Below are 20968 nucleotides of genomic sequence, written 5' to 3'. Positions count from 1 at the left end.
ACTTTTTCAAATTTGAAACTCATCTCCAAATTTTTCGAAACTCACCTTCAAATGTATAACCAAACAATATTTTAAAGAAGAGTTTAGATAAAAAGAAAAAAATGTACACGGACAAAGAGTTCCTAAGTTAATTGTTTTCGTATGTTTTTGAGATATTTTATTAAGTACTTATAACTATAGTTATTAATCTTAGGTTGAGTTTGAATTTGGTATAATACTAGTTCTATATAAATCTTGTTATGTTTTTACCCCTCTATCACGGGATTTCATCAAGAAACGCCTAGCTTACCAAGTGTAACGAGGTAGGAGTAAGCTGAGGCCCATTCCGACGTCTAGATCAATATAGTTCTTGTAGAAAGAGACATCATGTAGCCACTTTAAGGACTGCTTTTCAAGAATTAACCAATGCGCCCTGAATTTCAATTTTTCAGTTCAAATTTTCAGGAATGATAGTCATAACAATAAAAAATCGAGAATGAGACTTGTAAGAAACAGTGAAAACTTCGATTCCACCTTCCATTCTGGTCCATCAACGAAAGAAGAAAACAAGATTTTGGTACAAAACCGCCAGAACAGAGAAAGGAACCAGATTTTATCAACAAGCTAAAATTACAATTCATTTGCAAAGAGAGCTAACGACAGTGCAAAGATGGGGGCACTTCCTTAAAGAACTACATCGTCTTCCGGCTTGACTTTGTCTAATAATCTTGATTCCACTAGCAAGTGCGCATAGGTACGTTGTGCTTCTTTAAGCTCCTTCCGAAGCTTATTAACCTGCAACAAACATATGATGATTTTCCATTTGAAATCAGGTACTGCCTTCAACTACTGATGATTGAATAATTGACTTGCAACACTGAAATTTACTAAGGCAAAACGTTATTTAATTACCTTCCCATGAAGTTCTTCCTCCCTCTTCTCAAAATCCGAGCACCTGGGACAAGAACAAAGTAGTTACACATTAATAAAATTACAGGGGATACACAATGGTGCTGCAAACATAATGACACACACATTCTCTCTCTCTCTCTCTCTCTCTCTCTCTCTCTCACACACACACACACACACACACACACACACACACACACACACATATGTATTTGACTTGATTGTAATTGTATTTTATATATTTCTATGAGATAACACATAAATATCCCCTATAACTTGTTCCCTTTTTCAACTACACATTTCAACTTGGGGACCTATTATACCCCCCATAAATTTGTCTGAAACAGAGTTATTACCACCTAGAGAGACCAAAACTGGATCATCATCATGGCATTGAGACCAGAACTATTTTACCCTCATCTTCTCCTGCTTCCATCAACTTCTACATTGATTTTTCTGTAATAGTCATCTTCTTCACACTCCAGTGTTGACCAAATATTTGAAGACCAATCCTTAATTCTCTCACCTTTTCCTAGAAAAACATACCCTTTTATCCCTTTTTTTGACCGGGGAAACACCATCATTGCAGTGAAAGAAATGGTCTGTAACTCTCAAATGCTTAGACCTTGACCAAAGCTCTTCATGGTCGCCATACCCACGGCTTCTCGCAGATGGGTATGTATTGTGTTTTTTGGTATTAACTTGTAGTTTGAAGCAATGGGTTCTCTTAATTGGATACAGTGTTAAATGGAAAATGATCTGTGCGTTAAATGGATGGGTCTTTGGGGAGAGTGGGTATTGCTTGGTTTTTGTGCTTAAGAACTTGATGAGAACGTTAATATGTACTGATGTCACATACTGGCATGTTATGGAAGTTGAATTGTGTATCTTCAAATGATTTGTTTAAGACAAAATCAAGTGTACTCTCTCTAATAGCTTAATTCTTTAGATGAAAGAGTCGCACAAGGTGTTAGAGCAAGGTAGGGGTCCTCATTGTTACCATCAACAAAAAAAGGAAAAAGGAGAACAGGTCCATATTTGCCCATGAACTTTGCAAAATGGTTTAAATTTGCCGCTCATAATAGTTTGGGGTCAGATCTACTCTTGTCGTTATAAAAATGGGTTAGATTTGCCCGACTAGTGAGGTCAGATCTATCCTTGTCATCACAAAAATGGGCTAGATATGCCTTAATTAATTAACAGGAAAGGCTTTCCAAGTACATGAGCCTTTTTTACAAGGAATATCAAATTTGCCCCTGAACTTTGTGAAATGGTCCAAATTTTATTTTTCTCAGCCACTGTCCTTCATCCATCTAAATCGATCGCCACCAAAATAATTGATTCTCTCCGCTCTCAAGAATACCACTGTTACTCCACCACTTCACCCTAAGACAAGTGTAGAAAGAACAAATGAAAATTTCACTTAGAAACTACTCCATTCAGGCCACCCTCATCTTTACCACTTCCCCCGTTATCATTTTACCTACACTAGAAGACCACTAGCTCATAACCATTACAACTCCACCTTGACCGCCATAATATTGCTGCAAATGATTTAGGAGCTGAATATTGTGTACCTGAGTTTGTTTTAGCATTAGGGGATCAATATGGAGATTTGTCCTCGTTATTGGTTATCTAAGAAGGATTGGTGATGGAATTGTGTCGATAGAGTTCCGGCAAAGATAGGAATTCAATTTGATGGTGCAATTGATCATTGGTTGAGTTGCATTTGAGTTGATTTGAGGCTTGATGGTGGTTAATTTGAGCTTGGGGGATAGAGAGACCTCGCCGTTGGAGGTTCTGAGTGTTGAAGAAGACGACGTTACTGCACCGGAACTGTGATCTTCTTCTTCAAAGTGCAGGGAAAAATCTGGAGCATTTCACATAGTTCAAGGGTAAACTTGACCCTTTTCCCTCGTAAAAAAGGCCCATGTGCTGGAAATCCTTGGTTGTTATCTAGCTCATTCTGGAATAGCAAGGGCAGATCTAATCTCGACTATTAATGGAAGGCAAATCTGAACCATTTCGCAAAGTTCATGGGAAAATTCAGACCTTTGCCCAAAAATAAGAATTCACGTGTCTGGCCCATAAACAATAATCGAACCCAGACGTTTGGGGCGTGGAGGAAATAATTAAGTAAATAAAGTGTGCTTTCTCTAACAACTTAAGCTTTTAAATGAGATTGTAAGACAATTCAATAAGAAAAGCGTGGTTTTTCATAGCTTGGTACATCAAGTTTTCCTACTACTGTCTTAAACATCTCATTGCACAAGGAATTCTCTTCTAACATTCTTTGCTTATCTATGAAAAATGCTAGAGGAGAATTTCTCATTGGAAATTATATTTGAAAAAGACAGAGAGAGGTCACAATTATTGGAACAGAATTCGGGGTGTAAAAGTTTAAGTACAAAGACAGGAAAAAACAGGGGTAAAAGCTAGAGGAAAAAGTCAAGTGCCCGCTCCATAAGGAGAAAAAGCTGATGGAATGAGCATGAGAGTGAGCTGGAAGCCAAGTGCCTGTAAAATATGGAAGTTCCTTTGGAACTAACTGGGTGTGCATTTTCTTTTAAGGAAGCTTTATGTGTGTGTGTGTGTGTGAGAGAGAGAGAGAGAGAGAATGATGCGTGAAGACGTGAAGCGGATGGCCGTTAGTCACGTGATGAAGCACAAAGTTACTGGAAATGACTTTTTCCTATAGGACTATTGATATACTTTTAACCCAAACCAGATTTTGAAAATGGAGAGAGAAAGAAGAGGAACACCAAACTTTTGGCCTTCATTTTTCAACTTTTCACACACCTCAGTGGAGGTGCATACAAATTCTTTGCCATGTCAGCGCTCAAGGGTGCAAAAGATCCACTCTGGACAAGCACAGGAGAGTTATAGTTCGCCTCAGCCACAATTGAAAGGCGAATTCATGTATTATCCCTTTTTCTATAATGTGTGTGTATACATATAAGGAGAAAAGAGAAGTTGTCAGACTACATAACTTTTTTGTCATACTTGCATTTCCTTCTTGTAAAAAGGCAAAAAGAATAATTTGGAACTTGCATTAGATGACAGACTCATTAATGAAGTATATACTTACTGGGCACGGAGCTTTTGATTCTCTTGAATAAAGTGGGAAGCCTCTTGATCTTGTAAGCCACTTGAAGTGGGAGTCTACAACAGTCAAAAGACATGCAGATATTGAAAAAAGAAAAGAAATAACAGTAGAATATTTTCTTATTAATGCCCAGTTCATTATGTCTCATCTTTGCGACCAATCTATCGTAGTTCTGTAGGCAAAGTAACTTATATGCAAATCAGCGATTAAGGCCAATAACAAGATCTTGACAAAAAGATTGAGGAGAAAATCCACATTAACCTGTACTCATTAAAATAGGCAATGAGCAATGCACCCGCCGAGAAAAGCTCTTCTAACACAAAAGCATGAGGTTTCTTTCAGATAGTATGTAGCTTTTTTTTTTTTCCGGATAACCGGAAATATCAAAGGGCTAGTGGCGCACAGTTCGAAACTTGGTAGGTAATAGACCAGCCCCTCTACCCTTTTCCACTTAAATATCCGGCTTTTGCCTGTATTATGGCTCAAGCCGATGACTTGCACATCATGCACTGTGCTTTTACCACTAGACCAAAGCCTTGGAGGCTTCTGGCAGTAAGTAGGTTTTGGCATGTCAAAATAATTATAAAGAATAAAGATAAAGGAACTTAATCATTTATATGGAAAAAAATTACTAATTAAACATCTTCCCTCATAGTCCCTTTTTAACAAGTATTGAGTTCATTCACAGCAGGGGAAGCGCTACCTCTTAAACTTAACATGAGATCCAAGAGTAAGAACTTCAGCTAATCAAGTCTATTATTCTATAGATAACATGCAGTCGATATGGTAAGTAGATTTATTCCTTCTTCAAGCTATAGCACACAATCAACAAGCAGTCAAATGCCAAAAGCAAACTAGGTTTGGCGGAGAAATAAGATGTGGAAAAATCCCAAAACAAAAATCTTTCACAAGCCAAATCCAAAGTTCAAATTTCTGATTTCAAGATACCTAGGGATAGTGATGCCATATTTTTTTATGGATGCAACTAGTGGTGACAAAAAACAGTTATACATCCATATTATCCACTAAAAATGGGTTAAATAATGAACTCTTTAAAAATAAGTCAAATATGATAAGATCCTTATTAACCACTAAAAAATGGATAACCAATGGGGTTTTCCTTTACATTTGCAATAACTCAAATTGGGGGTTCCTCAAGTTTGGGAGACTAGGAATTCTCCCAAAAATGATTATATTCAAGAAGCCACGTATAATATAGATATCCACTGGTTAACCTATTTACTATCCGTATTAAATATGGGTCGGGTAGGATAATTTGTCCGTTTTTGTATTACCCATTTTCTAACCGCACATATCTGACCCGACCCGCCCGTTTGCCACCCCTAGATGCAATTGTACAAATCAATACTAGTGGAAGGAGAGCATAATCAATAATACATACCAGAATTTGTTGACTTCGCCCACCGCCAGTTAAATCAACTACTAGTCCAGCTGTCCGTTTCAAGCTTTCCTGTTCTATTGGACGATCAGCTTCTTTCCTTTTTGAAGCTCCTGAGGTTCACAGCAGACAGTATTGTTGTCAATGGTTGAAAAAGGTTATACATAGAAATCTAATGTCAAAAGTAAAAGATGGTGATTCATCTAATATCAAAAAGTAAAAGATGGTGATTCATATAACCAAGCAGGCAACCACACACAATTGCACGAGTGTTTTGGGGGAATTGCCACTCCTACCTCAAAACTAATGACTTCATAGTAACTAAATCATTGACAACCTACAGAAATGACAAACGGAAAAAGAGATCCATTGTACCAGAGCATGTGATCATCCTTTCTTTCTCCTCAGAAATCAAAACCTGATTTTATGCCGACGCGTTGGAGATACAACGTTAACATGGTGAAGGAAAACATAAACCAATACTTGTATTCCCCTAACATTACGATGGAAAGGAGATATCTCTTCATAGCTGGAGAAAAATCATTTTGTGTTGTTGTAGGGAGCATGCAAAGGTACATATGGACTGAAAGGAGGAGGAATTTTGTTAACAAAATAGACACGGGGTGAAGAATCCTGCTGTGGATATGATGCGAGATATTGTAACGATTTGGGAAGCAAAAGGGGATGTCTAAAAAAGGGCAAAATTCAAAGCAACTTTATGAATATTTGGTTCCTCTAAATTTCAATGACCTTGTCAGATACGTCAGAATATTGGTTTCAAGAAGGTAGAGAAGAAACTTCATAGTTGTACCAGAGGTCACAAAAATGGAGGTTGGAAAGATATAGCTGGAATGTTTCAGATATTTGTTGAGAAGAGTGGTGGTCCCGTACCACCTATGACAATGAACTATGCTGAGGTGAAGAAACAGGAAGAATGGCCAAACTGTAACACCAGAGCATGGAGGAAAGATGGTTAAGAAAACTATTGAGATGAACAAGCGCTATATAGAACAATGCCTGGTCGGACCTAAGTATGTGGCCTAGCGTCAATGAGATGGGATGAAAATCATGGGAGATCAAGGTTCAAATCCCAGCAAAGGCAAAAAAATTAAGTGACTTCTTCCCACCTGCCTAAGTCTTGGTGAGCAAGTTAAACGGTATGTATGCTAGTGGGAGGTAGCAGATACCCGATAGAACAATTGAGGTGCACGTAAACTGGCTCGAACATTACCATTAACAACAAAAAACATTGCATGTATGGAGCTTTGGCGAAAGGACATCCAAAATATCAGGCTGCGCTAGAAATTAGTGATTGGGCTCGGGGAAGATAGAGAACTCATGTAGAAACTATGGTGAAGAAGATGATTGGGATTTTTTTTCTCTTTGAAATTCTTTCTTTTCATTCTACTTAGATGGATCAACATGATCTCCCGACAGAACATAAAAGGAGACGACAAGACCCGTGCGCGAGAATATGGTCATTAAACATGAATATTAAGGTCATCTATACATGATGTTTGACAATTACTTAGTTTAATCCAAAGTTCAAAATTAAAAAAGAACAAAGTTTTTCATGTAATGCGCTATCAAAATAGGTATGCAAAGAAACAGAAAAGTCGGATACTATTGCTCGAAAGAGAGGCCTCAAAAGTAAAGCTAGATTGCCAAAAGAGGAAAAAGAAAAGCTCCATTCTGGTTATCAAGGCCGTTAAAAATCCTCTCAGCCATGAAATACTAAGCACAATGATCTAGGACAACTCCATTATAGAGGTGAGACATAGCTCTCATTGACACATTACCTTGTCTAGAGTTATTTTGAAAGACTGGTGTTACAGTTCCGCGTACTGTAATGTTTGAACCAACAGCACTAGAGGAGTGTTTACCCAAGAAAACAGGTTTATATGAACAATGTTGTTGCCTAGATTCCAATGAAGCCTGAGGAGTTATTGGTCCAACAGCACTAAAGGAGTTTTTACCCAAGAGAACAGGTTTATATGTGCCATGTTGTTGTCTAGATTCAGATGAAGCCTGAGGAGTTATCGGTCGCTGAGGTTTTTTCTTTGGGTGGTAACCAATGAGCCCGCAGTGATAATCCCTGTCAAAGGATTAGCATTAAGTGAGGAAAATATTTAGGTAGTTGATTATGAAAAACTTAGCTCTGCCTTTCCCATCTAATCCATGAATATACAGGGAAAAAACTGCATGATTTCTGGTAAACAAGAAATTGATGACTATGCAAGCTAAAAGCATCTTTTCTATTTCCTAGATACCTGCAAGTAAATGCTGCCTGAATCTATGCAGATAAGACAAAAAATCTAATTGGCCAATGCTTGCAACTTACCTCCAATCAACAACAGAAACAGTTCATTGGCCTTTTCTTAATTTCAAGTAATTACTTACCAGTACTCCCATGTCATCTCCTTTAGGCGTACTTCAAGCTTTTGAAAAAGAGGGGTTTTCTCGAAGTCCTGCTTATTATGAGTTGGCTGAATAAAGTTTGCTTCTAAAACACCTGGAAGGCGAAGGAAATCATTAATTAACCTCTCTAGCCAGGTTAAGGGGAAAGTCATACAAGCATAAAGAATAGTCAAACAATGCAAAGATGTTCAGAGGCTTCTTACCAACAACTCCTCTGCCTCTACTATCAGAGTACCTTACAACATGCCAAAATGGCTGCAAAGTTACAAAGATGTAAGACTTTAGGAATTAGGAGAAGGTCAGTAAAAAATGTTTACTTATTGAATCAGTTCATAGAAGAATAATCCATCAAAATTTAGGTCACTGCTAACCCAGAAAACAATCCTTACAGGATAGAGCAGGTAAAGTAAAGAACAGACCAGAAGAAGAAAAGAAGTGGAAATTCTTAAATAAAACATATTTACGGCTAGATTTTTAAATGCTTGATTCACTTTCCTCGAAAAGAAGAAGGCCATCAACTTTACGCCCTAGCCTGCTTTCTAAACGTATATGATGAAGGAGAATAATGCAACATGGACGATAAAGAGTCCTCAAGTCTCAATAAAGTAATCGCATTTGAAGCTTACCACCTTAACAAGCTTTTTAGTTTTGTATTCTTTCCTTATCTTTGACCGGTAAAGTGATTGCCAAGCAAGTGAAACAGAAGTTAAACTGTACAATCAATCAGATTAATATCACCCATCATTTAAGCAGTTTTCATATTATTCATGACATTAAAAATCTCGAGGGTAATGGGCAAACTCCAAGATCCGTCCTTATAATCCAGTTTTCGAACCTCACTAGCTACTCAAGCATTTGGATGTAGGTGGTGCACACTTAGAAAGTGTTATACTTCTTATAGCTCATGAATATTCCTTTCATTTTGTTGTGTTTTGCACCTGTTATGTTACCTAACAAGGAAACTATCTCATGATCCGTCAGTTTTTCTATATTTGGAATTATTTGACGCTAATCCAGCTACCTTCAAGGTTTGGGGATAAGTACAAACAAAGCCAATTTTTCTCAGAAGTTCAAAATCACAAATTCTTAAAAATATAAAGCAACACAAGAAGCTAGTTACCAGTATCAAACGATTTTTGTGGTAGACATTGAACCCATGAACGTTCACCACTGGAGCTTCCTTTAGGAAGCCAATTGTAGTAATGACTGAACCCTGCGACCACCAACAGAAAGGAAACTTTCGGAGAAGTTCTGGAAATATAGGAACTTAATATGTTACTAGCAAACTTTTGGAAAGCAAAAGTAATTTGATAGTCAAAGGTCAAGCATTATAAGTATCTGATCCAGTTTGGAGACAGCTTTGAGACGAAGGAAAAACAAATGCTATAGTATGGAGCACTTAGAATATAAGACTTCATAATTACTAACTCAAAATGTGAACAATTCCAGATTTTCCTCAACTGTCTCGACCTCTAAAACCCAGATCAAGCTACTCTCTCTATAAATATCGAGAAAGGTAAAGCAATGTAGATAGGAATGCTGATAGTTAGGCCAACTGTATGCATATCTTTTAAATGGCCTTTGTACTTTAAGTTAATAAAACTTTATTACCTATCAAAAAAACCTATGCGTACAATTTTAAGGAGAAATTATGTCTACTGTGCAAAAAGTGCCAAACTATAAGCAAGCATATAATGGTTTAACAAATCAAGAAAAATGAAATGTTCAGATCCATCTAATCAGTGTGAAAAGGTGCAACAATTGCTCCCTCCCTCTTAGCATACTCAAAACACACTTTCTGGTTTTCAAAATTCCAATTTGAATAATGTTTTGCTCCTGATATAATTTTACAAGTTAAAGTTCATATAGCAATCCAAGTTTATCAATTTAAAGCATCATAGAATGCATTCCAATATACAATAATGGCAATGTTAACCAAGTTCTAAAGGTTGAGATACAAAAAAACCACCGCTTTTCTTTTGAATCACTTTGCACCAACGTTTCAGTTCACACTTCTCGGAAATGCATGGTTTCACCAATGAAGTCATAACCCCTTGCTTTGCTTTTAACAACATCAACATTTACTTGTACTACCACCAAGATTACATACAAAAGGAATAAATTCTTAATCTTCATAACTGGACTGTTGCCTCATGAAAAGGGATGGAGTGTGTAAAATATATTATAATATATCACACCAAAAATTACCACTCACATTAAAGGCAAACTCTGATACATACCTCTTTGAATCCAACTGTTTGAGGCTTATACATGATAAATTCAGGATACTTGAGATCCTTAGCAATGTTATGGCATTCAACAATCCGTCCACGCAACAGAATACAGAAGTTGTCTGGGATCCGCAAGTACAACACTGATAAATATGCCTGTTCAGTATGGGAACACCAAGAAGATAATGACCAGTAATCCTCTGAATTAAAAATGGAAGTATCAAGTGGAAACTACAAGGAAGATAACTTACACGTAGTGAGTAACGAAGACGGTTAGCAAGATGCAGGTCACTTGCTGAAATACGAGAGCCACTCTTCTCTTTATCGTTTGCATCCCCTGAAAGACGAATATCCTGCAGTTAGAGAAATAGAAGTCAAAATACAGCTATAGTTCATGAAACAATCAGAAATACGAAATCTTAAATAGGTAGTCAAACCAAACCTCAGGATCTGCCTCAAAGTCAAGCTCCATTTTCCCTTCATCATTAAACCACAAATTGTAGACAATCACCTTTGTGCCATGATCACCAATGTCATCAAACTGCAAATTAGATAAGGGAGGGAGCCAAAGTCAATATTGGTAAAAGTTTTGGAATAGCCTCACGGGATTGTAAATGCAACACAGCAAGCTTTAATAGGAAAGAGGGAATTGCCACCGAATAAAGATGAGAACTATATTTGGTTTGACAACTTCAGTAGGTGCTAGCCAAGGTTTCGGTGGCTAAATTTGAATGTCTGGAAAGCCGCGTGAAATTTTTTTGTTTGTTTTTTGAGAAAGTTATTTTGAAAATCGCGTGAATTTTAAAGATGTTTGACAACTTTATGTCACCAAAACCTTCTGCTAAGTCTCAACTTTGGAGCAGTAAAAATTTTTATTTTAATTTTTGATAGGATAAGTAAATAACTTTGGAGCAGTAAATTACTGCATGCTGGAAAATTCAAAATGAAAGTTAACTAATCGTAGGCTAAACGGACAACCATGACAAAACAAAAAAAAGACAACCAGAAAAGGAAATTTAACTACTCAAAAAACAATTTCAAGTACTTGGAAAAAGATTGAAAAATTTCAACTATAAAACTACGCCTCAATCCAAACAAGTTAGTGTCGACTATATGAATCCTCATTAACCACAAACAGTGTTATCAAAGGCGAAAGGCGCAAAAAAGCTCTAAGGTCGGTTGGGGCTTTAAGCGCAAATAAAGCATGGGCTTTAACGAAGAAAGGCGCAAATGGAGAAAAACGACAAATATTGTGTAGTCCAAGACTAATATCTATAAGCGGGAATACCAAATATATGGACAAAAAAATTGAAGAACATTTATGATAAAGTGAAATATCAATTGTTTAGTGTCGCCTCTTCAAGATTACGCTCATTCCCAGCCTTGATGACAATATTGAAGCTCCCGCTAAGTGAGGCAAAGCGCTCAACATGTTTCGAGCCTCGCTTCAGGGCTTAAGCGTGCTTTAAGAGCGCCTTTGATAACACTGACCACAATTTAAACTATAAAATCAGCTAAAAACAACTTAAACCATTCCACTCGTGACACTCAAGGACTTGCTAGATTTAATAATCCACATCATTATTTAATGCATGAGGCATGAATCAATTTGCCTATTCACACACACCATCATGCATCGTTTTGAAAATGGAAGTGCTATAAAAATAATTAAGGAAAATGGAATAATCCCTATATAAGGTCTTTTCTATATAGGAAAAGATTACCCAGTCTGACTTGTACTTGACAAAGAAGGAGACCATTTTCCTCATTACTTGGGGTTCAGGTGGCTAAATGTGGGGTTGAAAGAAGTTTCAAATGCTATTTATCTATCAAAGTAATACTGGAAGTATGCCTGTCAGCAGCACCACAGTTAGATCAGAATATCAGTAGAAAAAGCAGCATTATCATTTTGAAATAACAATTTGAAGACAAGTTAGAAACAAAATCCAATGCCTTTATGTTGAACCCAGAATGGACTTTTGGCATGCAAGATTTGGAATACTATACCAATGGTTATTTGGTAAACAATTTGGACAGAAAGACACAACAAAGTTTTTTAAGGCAAATGGAGGAATATACATAGCCTTAAGCACAGATGTACTTTTTGCTAGCTTTTTGGTGCAACCTTGTCTATGAAAATGATGTTGATTCCTTGTTTGGATTTTGGAATGACCGTGGACTTGTTTGAATATGTAACTTTTGACATACTACCTTAGAGCTGTCTATATCTTTTATAAAATTCACCCTCATAAAAAAAATAATGCCTTTATATCTCCATGAATATTTTTCAGGTACAGTTAAATACCCAGGTATACTTCCAATGATGGTGAATAAAATATGAATATAACTGACACTTCAAAGGAGGACTTGGCCGATGAATCTAATATAGATCATCACCACAGAGTGATTCGTAGGTTGACAACATATTTAAGAATGAAGAAAGAAGTTAGATTTATATCTATAATTGCTTCTCTTTCTTTTCTTTTTTTTTTTTTGGTTCGTATTCCCCAGTAAGATGCAAGGAGGAGAGCTCACATGAAGAAAGAAAGCCAAGGAAAGAAAAGAGGTTTATTATAAAAAGGTTAAAAAAACTGACAGAAAGAAGGCAACAACCTTGAAAGCCACCAAAACTTACTTGCTTAAGAAGCTCTGCTTCTGTTGCAAATGGAGACCAGCGCAACAACAAGGAAAGGTTACTCACAAAATGCTGTTCACCATGTAACGAGTTCCATTTTCCAGCTGCTGAACTGAACTCAAAGTCAATCTGCATCACCAGAACGAATACTTTAAGGCATACAGCATGAAGGTTGGAAGGAGAATAAAAAAGCAAGAACTATAAGTCACCAGCAGTAACTGATGTTTGGTTACTGTTATTTAACAACTTATGATCACATGGGCAGAACCCAGGTAGCACCCCACCCCACCCCCCCTCTATGTATGAATGTATCTGATTTTGTCTTCATTTTTCTTTCAGGGAAATAGGAGGAGTTATCTAATAATGAGACATGCATAAGAAAAATTTGGAGACCCAAGTTAAGCAAGAGACCATCAGACAAAGGTAGAAATCAACATCAAAGTCATAATTGATAGAACACCTGAAAACTCTAATATATCACAAGAAGCAAATTATAAAAACCACCTAAAGGATAAGGATAAAAGCTACTCTGTTAATAACTTTACATACTAAAACTAGAGTAGTGGCAATGTTACTGTTTTTTATGGAGAGAAAGCACATATCCATCTGATGTTAAATGAAATAGGAGGAGTTTAACATATTAGTTTGACTTTCTGTACCATATTTGTGAAAGAAGAACAAGATATTGTAGCTAAGAAGTTAAAGGGTGATTGGGAAACCGCCATATCATGGTTTGAGCTATTAAGACGATTTAAACTCAATTGCATACTTAGTCGAGGAAAGGAAAAAGGCTCACCAAAGGAACCACTATTCTGTCAAGGCCCGCTCGGGACAGAAATGTCTGAGATAGAAGCCCAATGCTTTGTGTCAATTTCCTGGTCACAATAGCAACATATAGAAGATTAGATGGGGTTACCTGAGCATAGACCAGTGCCTGGGTGAGCAACTGATGTCACAAAAGAAATAAACCTTCCACGTCTTCTAGTTTAAATTGGTTTTACTTTTTCTTTTTTCTTTGGGGGAGGGGGGTTGGTAGTTGTTGGGCTAGGCCTAGAGATTTTAAGGCAATGCCCCCTCCCTGAAGCTATATGCATTAGATAGATTGTACATCTTTTTAAGGTGGAGACAACTCTGCTAGAACAGGAAACTAAAGCAGCTTAAAGGAAAAAGAATAGAGAAACGCAGAATATGAAAAGAAACTGTTGTTAGCTCTTCTACATGTTGTTAGCTCTTCTACATGTTGTTAGCTCTTCTACAGGCAAAAAACTAATGTTCATGAAGGTTCACAGAAGTCCTCAATCGACATCTAAATTGTGAGTCTCTAGAAGTACAGTATAAACAAGTAGGTCAAAAAATAACATTTCTCCATTCAACTTTAATTGCACATGCTCCTCAAAATGGAAACCAAGCCCCTCAAATTATATTTACAAAAACCTCTGAAGTCCTCCGCAAGATTCTCCTATAGGCTATAGTAAGCAAAGATCAACATTGATAACCTAGAAAGATAACTAATAGATCTGCAAGATCATGTGACAGTCTAGGACAGTTTTTGATCAAGTAATGATTTTATCAATCAGCATCCAGAGGATCCAAGCAAAATACAAAGGAGTTGATCTCCTGATGATATGATCATCATCTCTGAGATAATGCTGTGCTTCTAAACAAGACATAAGAAGCTACCAAGACCCAAAAAAAAAATTACATTGTTTACATAAGGACTTGGGCAAAGCATGTTTCAGTCTATGGCTTTCAAAAGAATTAATTTTAAACATGGCAATTTGTTTTCCATTAATAAAAAGTCACTTTGGCAATACTGAAAATGAGCTGATTCTACTCGATCTCCATCGGCATTGTATTTTTCTATATAAATGTATGTGTGTGTATATTAAATACAATATCGATAGTTCTCTACAAACCTTCAAAGCTAGACTAATAGCATTTAGACAAAAAGTAGGAGTTTGCGTGTATACATACAAACTCAAAAGCAGAACCAATCTTAATCTGTGAAATGCTTCTCTTCCCCTCAACTATTCAGCTTTTGGGAGAGGGAACTCATTAGAAGTCCACCAGAATAAAACCTTCATTTTTCATGCACAACATACCTATCACAGAGAAGCAACTTCTATAGTTGATTTTTCTTGACTTTGGCATGTCAAGATACATACAACAAACAAATATGTATACGAGGAGATTTCCATACTATCTTGTTTGGACCAGCATGACCAGTTCACACCTATTTTTCCATTATCACCAACAAGCAGTCGTAACCATGTAGACATAAAAGGGACACTCACAAAATACAATAACCATGCCTCAGTCCCAAAAAGTTGGGGGAGTCTCACAAACTACAAGTCAAAGAAATCATCAAGGCTCTTTAGAACTTCTAACAGGCTTGTAGTTGTTTTTACCAGAGAAAAAGGAAAAGAACTAATCAAACAGAAAGGGAGAAAAAAGTAAAGATAAACCAGCACATGCAAGAATTAACTACCACACCTGTTCTTTGTGCAGCGGCTAAAGACAATAACATCTGCCCCAAGTCTCATTGAACTGGTCTTAAAACCATTTCCATCTAAAATGCTGAAAGTTAGCAATTAACAAGACATGACACAGAAAAGGACACCATGATAATTAACATGCATACACTGTCCAATAGCTGAAATTGACTTCTTATCCGAAAATCCAAAACTCATACAACGACGTATGGCTTCTGGGTCCATTCCACCGCCATCATCTGGAACAAAGATTAGAAAGAATTACATTATCATATTCTAACCTTTTTCTTCAACTGAAACCAGAGCAATCAAAGCATCAGTATGAATTGCTATTCACTAAACAAGAAAGAAATGGAATACCTTGAACCAATAAAGCTGAACTTCCATTCCTTGGATTCAAGGTTTTATCTACAATAACAAAGGTGGCTCCATTTTGTATCTAACCAGTGGAAGAAACAAGGGTGCAAAATAGAAAGTGAAAGCATTAGCATGAAGGTTTGGACAAAAGGGTTGCAGTATCTCAGCATTGCTGACACCTTAAAAGGCACATTATCATCAGGGTCAGGGGATCCCAGAATAAACTTTATTCAGCAAGACAACCTACTCCTAGCCCAGATTTTGAACATATACATATCCCATCCAGAGGCCTGGAGCATTTTACATTGTCCAATGTATTACTCCCGTTAGATTAAATCTTATTTTTTATTTTTATCCTTTTTCCGATGACGGTGTAGTCCGGGTGGGTCAGCTTGCGCACATAAATTAGATTTTCTTCATATTTCACTGTCACAGAAAAGTTTACCTATTTCCTTGAATTGTATTTTTTTATTGCTCCAGCAACTCTAAATAATATATAAATTTTATTACTTTATACTATTCCAAACTTCTGTGACATTTCACTAACTACTCCATTTCTTCACATTTCAAACTATTAAGCATCTACCGAACTTTTTGAAAATTAGCTCCTAATGTATCCAGTCCAATATAAGGAGCACCTATTATACATTATTAATCAAGTCATAAGAAGTTTTTCTATTTTTACAATGTGCCCTCCTTTCTGATAAATAAGTTAGTTTTTATTAAGAACAAAGAGTGGTAACCCAGCATCCAAGAAAGAGCGTTATAGAGAAGAACTAGCTCCTACTGTATCCAGTCATCTATAGAGACAGGGATTTGCTAAGTGCTCCAAAAATACACCGAAAGAAAAATGCTCTCTCTGTGGGGCATTGAATATTCCTTTCCCAAAGACGCCTTCCTGCCAGATTGCCCAAAATATGGCATATGGAAAGGCCTCACCCATTCTGCTCATACTTTGCAGCATTCTCAGCAGTAACCAGCATTTCAAGAACTCGAAACCTGCTTCTGCCCTGTTATACCTAATAGATCCTACTATATGAGTACTATAAAGCTTTATTTTTTTGATAAGGTAAATATTTTTATTAACAATTGAGGACTAACCCCGTATACAAGCCGTATACCAAAAAAGAGAACCTACACCAAAATATAGTTCTCAACAAAAGAGATCCAATCCTCTATACAAATAGGGACCTCATGAGCAGTGGCGTATGCAGAATTTATTATAAGCGGTGTCACATTTTAAAGAAGTAAACAAATGACCTTTTTACCGATGCGATACAATTTCTATCTGAAGTAGTAAAACTTTAAGAATTTCTAATTAAAAAGTAAAAGAGAGAAGGACGAAAAAGTAGGTTCGATCCATACATGATCTTCAAAATAAGAATGAGGATATAATAAAAATAAAATTCAAGGCAGGTTCGATCCCTCAACCTAGCCTAAAGAGTTGGGGCGCCGGACCAATTGACCAAAGAAAGGGTTAATGCAAGTGGTGTAACTTATTACTATTTTTATTGTATCTTGTTTTCCAGATTATTTTATACATATAAATAGCAAAAAAATTTGACGAAGCGGTGTCAGCTGACACCGCTTGGACCTTAGTGCATCCGCCCCTGCTCATGAGTACACCAAAAACAAACTAGGAACAGAAAACTACTTTGCAACTTCACAAAATCTTGTTCCACCCCTTCAAAAGCCCTCCTATTTCTCTCTTTCCATATCACCCACATGATTGCTAAGGGAGCGACACTCCATGCCCTTGGACATCTCTTTCCACTCATGTGAACCCAAGTATGCAACGGTTCCTTCACTGTACCCAGCATCGCCCATTGCACCTCAAACAAATTAAGGATCACTCTCCACAACTGATTAGCCACTTTACAATGCAATAGGAGATGATCTAGCACCAACTAACATAGGTGATCCTTCTCTTTCCCAGGTTTTCTGCGGTCAAAATCGCTCCCCTCGCCGCCAACCACCCAAGAGTATAAAGCTTTATTTCACCCGAGTATAAATTTATAAGAGTATTGACTAGTTAAGTTCTCTCAATAAGGTGGACTCCACACCATCTCCCTCTATCTCTCCACCTAACTCTATTTGTTCCTTCTCCTTTATATCTATCTTTACCCTACTTGTTCTGCGACTTCTTCTTCAGCCCGCTGTAACTTTTTCTTTCTTTTCATGTATTATAGATACCATAATTGTTCATAGTGAACAATCGTCTATCCATGTTTATCATTTTTGGAAATTTTCAGCTATCACGATGATTAACAATCGTCTCTTTCCCAAGTTTTCTGCGGTCAAAATCGCTCCCCTCGCCGCCAACCACCCAAGAGTATAAAGCTTTATTTCACCCGAGTATAAATTTATAAGAGTATTGACTAGTTAAGTTCTCTCAATAAGGTGGACTCCACACCATTTCCCTCTATTTCTCCACCTAACTCTATTTGTTCCTTCTCCTTTATATCTATCTTTACCCTACTTGTTCTGCGACTTCTTCTTCAGCCCGCTGTAACTTTTTCTTTCTTTTCATGTATTATAGATACCATAATTGTTCATAGTGAACAATCGTCTCTCCATGTTTATCATTTTTGGAAATTTTCAGCTATCACGATGATAATTATGTGCCCCTAAAATAGGTATAGCCCACCAAAAGTGGAAGACAGTTGGTGCTATACAGAAAGTAAAAGAAAAAAGGAGAATAAGCTTGAAAAGAGGCTTACCTCATCAACAGCATTGTCAAGAAGCTCCGCCAAGGCTTTAGACACCATAAAACAATAATAACTAAGTTAAAACTCGGGTAATAGCATTTGCAATACATGTAAACCTATCACAATGTAAGTATATGAAAACAAAAAATCAACCAGCAATTGCACATACCACCAAATGCCCATTTATGGGAAGTTGCATTTGAGTGAAGGAACTTGGGGTGAATGTGAAGGAAACTGGAGCCCTCTGTAATGCCACAAATTAGATGGCAACAATCTTAGATTAAAAACACATACTACTTGAATTACAGTTAAAGAATCAGGCTATAAGGCAACACTGAAGGGTAAGCAAAATCAAGAAAAAAATTGACCAACTACTCAGCAGAACTCACTTAGCAGGCATGGTTAATCAACTAGTGGTAACTTCATATGGTCCTTTTACCCAAATGAACATAATGATCATTTGCTAAAAGTAAATTTAAAAAAGTAAAATTAAGTACTTCAAAGTATAATACTTTTAAGGGTGGACTTAGTAGTAAGCCCCTCATCATAATTTCCAGCTCTCCAGAACTGGCGAGATAGGGGTGCTGGACAAATTTGTGATGTAGAACAAAGACTTGAATCATCTATTGGAGACTGATCTTGATCCAAGACAGTGGTGCCACTCTGCTCAGTAGTTGCAGAATCTTGCCTTCCACAATTGCTTGAGGTATTTTGGTATGGCAAGGGGTCAGCTTCACAGTATTCCATTTGTGGTATTGAACTTTCAACCAATCCTGATTCCAACTTAACAGCCTTTGTCTCCACACCTCCAAGATTGTTACTACACAAGCCAACCATATTTGTAGAATTCATCCCAGGACTGATAAGAAATTAAATAAGGGAAAGTAAGTATAAATAAATAGGCTAAAATAGATTAGAGAACTAGAGGGCAAACATGATAGAACTTTGAAGAAGAGTGAAAGCACAAAAGGAACATTTTCCCACGGAAGCAGATAAGCAAGACCAGTGATAACTTAGGACTCGTTTGGTTTGAAAAAAGGTTATCCTGGGACTATAATCCCACATCCAATATGGGATAGATAATACCAAGACTTTGTACAAAATATTATAGTGGTATTAGCTAATACCAATAACCAAACACTGGACAAATGTAATCACATATTTTATACGACGATTTTTAATCCAAATCATATAATTTAACACTTAGCAAGGTGTGTGGCCTAGTGGTCAAAGAAGTGGGCTGAAAACCCTGAAGTCTCGGGCTCAAATCCAGTGGAGGCAAAAATGTTAGGTGATTTCTTCCCCATTTGCCCAAACCTTGGTGCACAGAGTTACCTAGTACCGGTCCACTGCCATTATCCAAAAAATAAAATATATCACTTGGTTAAGTGATAAATGTGTTGGTTTGATGTAAACACAAGGTGCATGTAAGTCTAATGTACATCTCCTAGGGTAAGAAAAACTCAATAATAATAATGGCAACGAAATCAAACTTCTTGAAGATAACGCCAAACCTGATGAAAGGAATTCAATATCAAACTTTAGTTTTCATAGCACTAACGGTCCAACACCAATATCAAACTTCAGTTTTCACAGCATGAACAGCCATTTTTGTGTCCCCACAACTGCTTCATATCGGACGCAACAGCAAGTTCTAGGTTTTCAAAATTTACTCTTCAATTTCTTGCATCCACATTCAACTTCCTTATTTATTTTCCCCTCTCCAACTTAGAAACTCAAAAAAGACCCTAAACGTTAATTTTGCAGAAACTTCACAAGTGACTGCTTGGTTCAATTACAGCAGTCAAATGCGAACAAAAATAAATAAATAAATAAAAGATATGGTGGGTGTTAATCTGAGTGAAGGAATTAGGGATCTAAAATAACAGGAAAAATTGGAATCTTTTTGAAGAGGAGGGAAATAATTCAAGAAACAGTATTGACAGGGAATCTGGGGTTAAGATTTCAAAAAGGTTGAGGACTAAAACGGCAAAGAAAGATGTTTCGAGGTCCCTCCCTTTTGGTCCCTGTGGATTAAAGCTCCAAGAGCTAGGGCTGAATATGACGAGACCTGTTGACGGACACCAATAAATAAGGCGTTAAATTCGTTGAAGCAGCCGTGGTTCAGTACGTTGTGATTTCGCCTTTTGAAAAAAAAAAAGAGTACGAGAACATGACAAAAATTGTCCTTTATGTTTGGGTTAGGTTGATAAATAGCCCCTTAAATATATCTTGAGTAGGTTTGGTCCGCTGAAAGTGAATATTTAACAAATTCTAATGGTTAGATTTAAGGTGCTTGGAAAAAATTTCAGCAAAAACTCACATTTAGATGTTTCTGTTATAAAATATAACCCAAAATAACAATATAGAACAAGCAAAAACAAACTAAGAGATATAAAGAGAAAGAGAGATTCTTATTTATTCTTCAATTGTATGTATTTTTCTATCTATTACAAGGCCTTTATATAGGCATAAAAAGTGAAGAAAATATATCATGGAATATGTCATTGAACATACAAAATATGTCATTGAATATGTCATTAAGCATTTGAGATGAAGATTATGGAAGAAGAGTAGACATCCACCATATTTATCATAACACTCCCCCTTGGATGTCCAAAGATAATGTGCCTCGTTAAAACTTTACTAGAAAAAAACCCTATGGGAAAAAAAATCCTAGTGAAGGAAAAAGAGTACACATGATTAGAAATACGCTCTTTTATTGCCTCGTTAA

The 20968-nt window shown here is 36.7% G+C and overlaps 1 protein-coding gene across 2 annotated transcripts; it reads right to left on the bottom strand.

Moving 5' to 3' along the window:
• Nucleotides 1-443: 443 nt before the first annotated feature.
• Nucleotides 444-20355, bottom strand: LOC107799965 (protein MICRORCHIDIA 6). Of its 2 annotated transcripts, XM_075217657.1 has the most exons (21): nucleotides 19749-20285; nucleotides 19483-19583; nucleotides 18747-19093; nucleotides 18404-18478; nucleotides 18247-18281; nucleotides 15530-15608; nucleotides 15319-15408; nucleotides 15171-15246; nucleotides 13474-13552; nucleotides 12678-12806; nucleotides 10485-10583; nucleotides 10294-10395; nucleotides 10052-10198; nucleotides 8932-9024; nucleotides 8015-8066; nucleotides 7794-7905; nucleotides 7193-7488; nucleotides 5397-5506; nucleotides 3977-4050; nucleotides 892-934; nucleotides 444-774 (listed from the first exon to the last, which is right to left on the bottom strand). In XM_075217657.1, the coding sequence occupies exons 2-21, from the start codon at nucleotides 19539-19541 to the stop codon at nucleotides 664-666; spliced, it is 2208 nt and encodes a 735-aa protein (XP_075073758.1). In that variant the 5' UTR covers nucleotides 19542-19583; nucleotides 19749-20285; the 3' UTR covers nucleotides 444-663. The 2 variants fall into 2 exon arrangements, with proteins under 2 accessions (XP_075073758.1, XP_016478593.2); XM_016623107.2 differs by lacking the exon at nucleotides 19483-19583 and having other exon boundaries at nucleotides 19749-20355.
• Between the last annotated feature and the right edge of the window lie 613 nt (nucleotides 20356-20968).

Source organism: Nicotiana tabacum, chromosome 7, assembly GCF_000715075.1.
Source record: "Nicotiana tabacum cultivar K326 chromosome 7, ASM71507v2, whole genome shotgun sequence".
In the NCBI taxonomy this organism is placed as follows: Eukaryota; Viridiplantae; Streptophyta; class Magnoliopsida; order Solanales; family Solanaceae; genus Nicotiana; species Nicotiana tabacum.
This window is presented reverse-complemented; position numbering and strand designations above follow the sequence as displayed.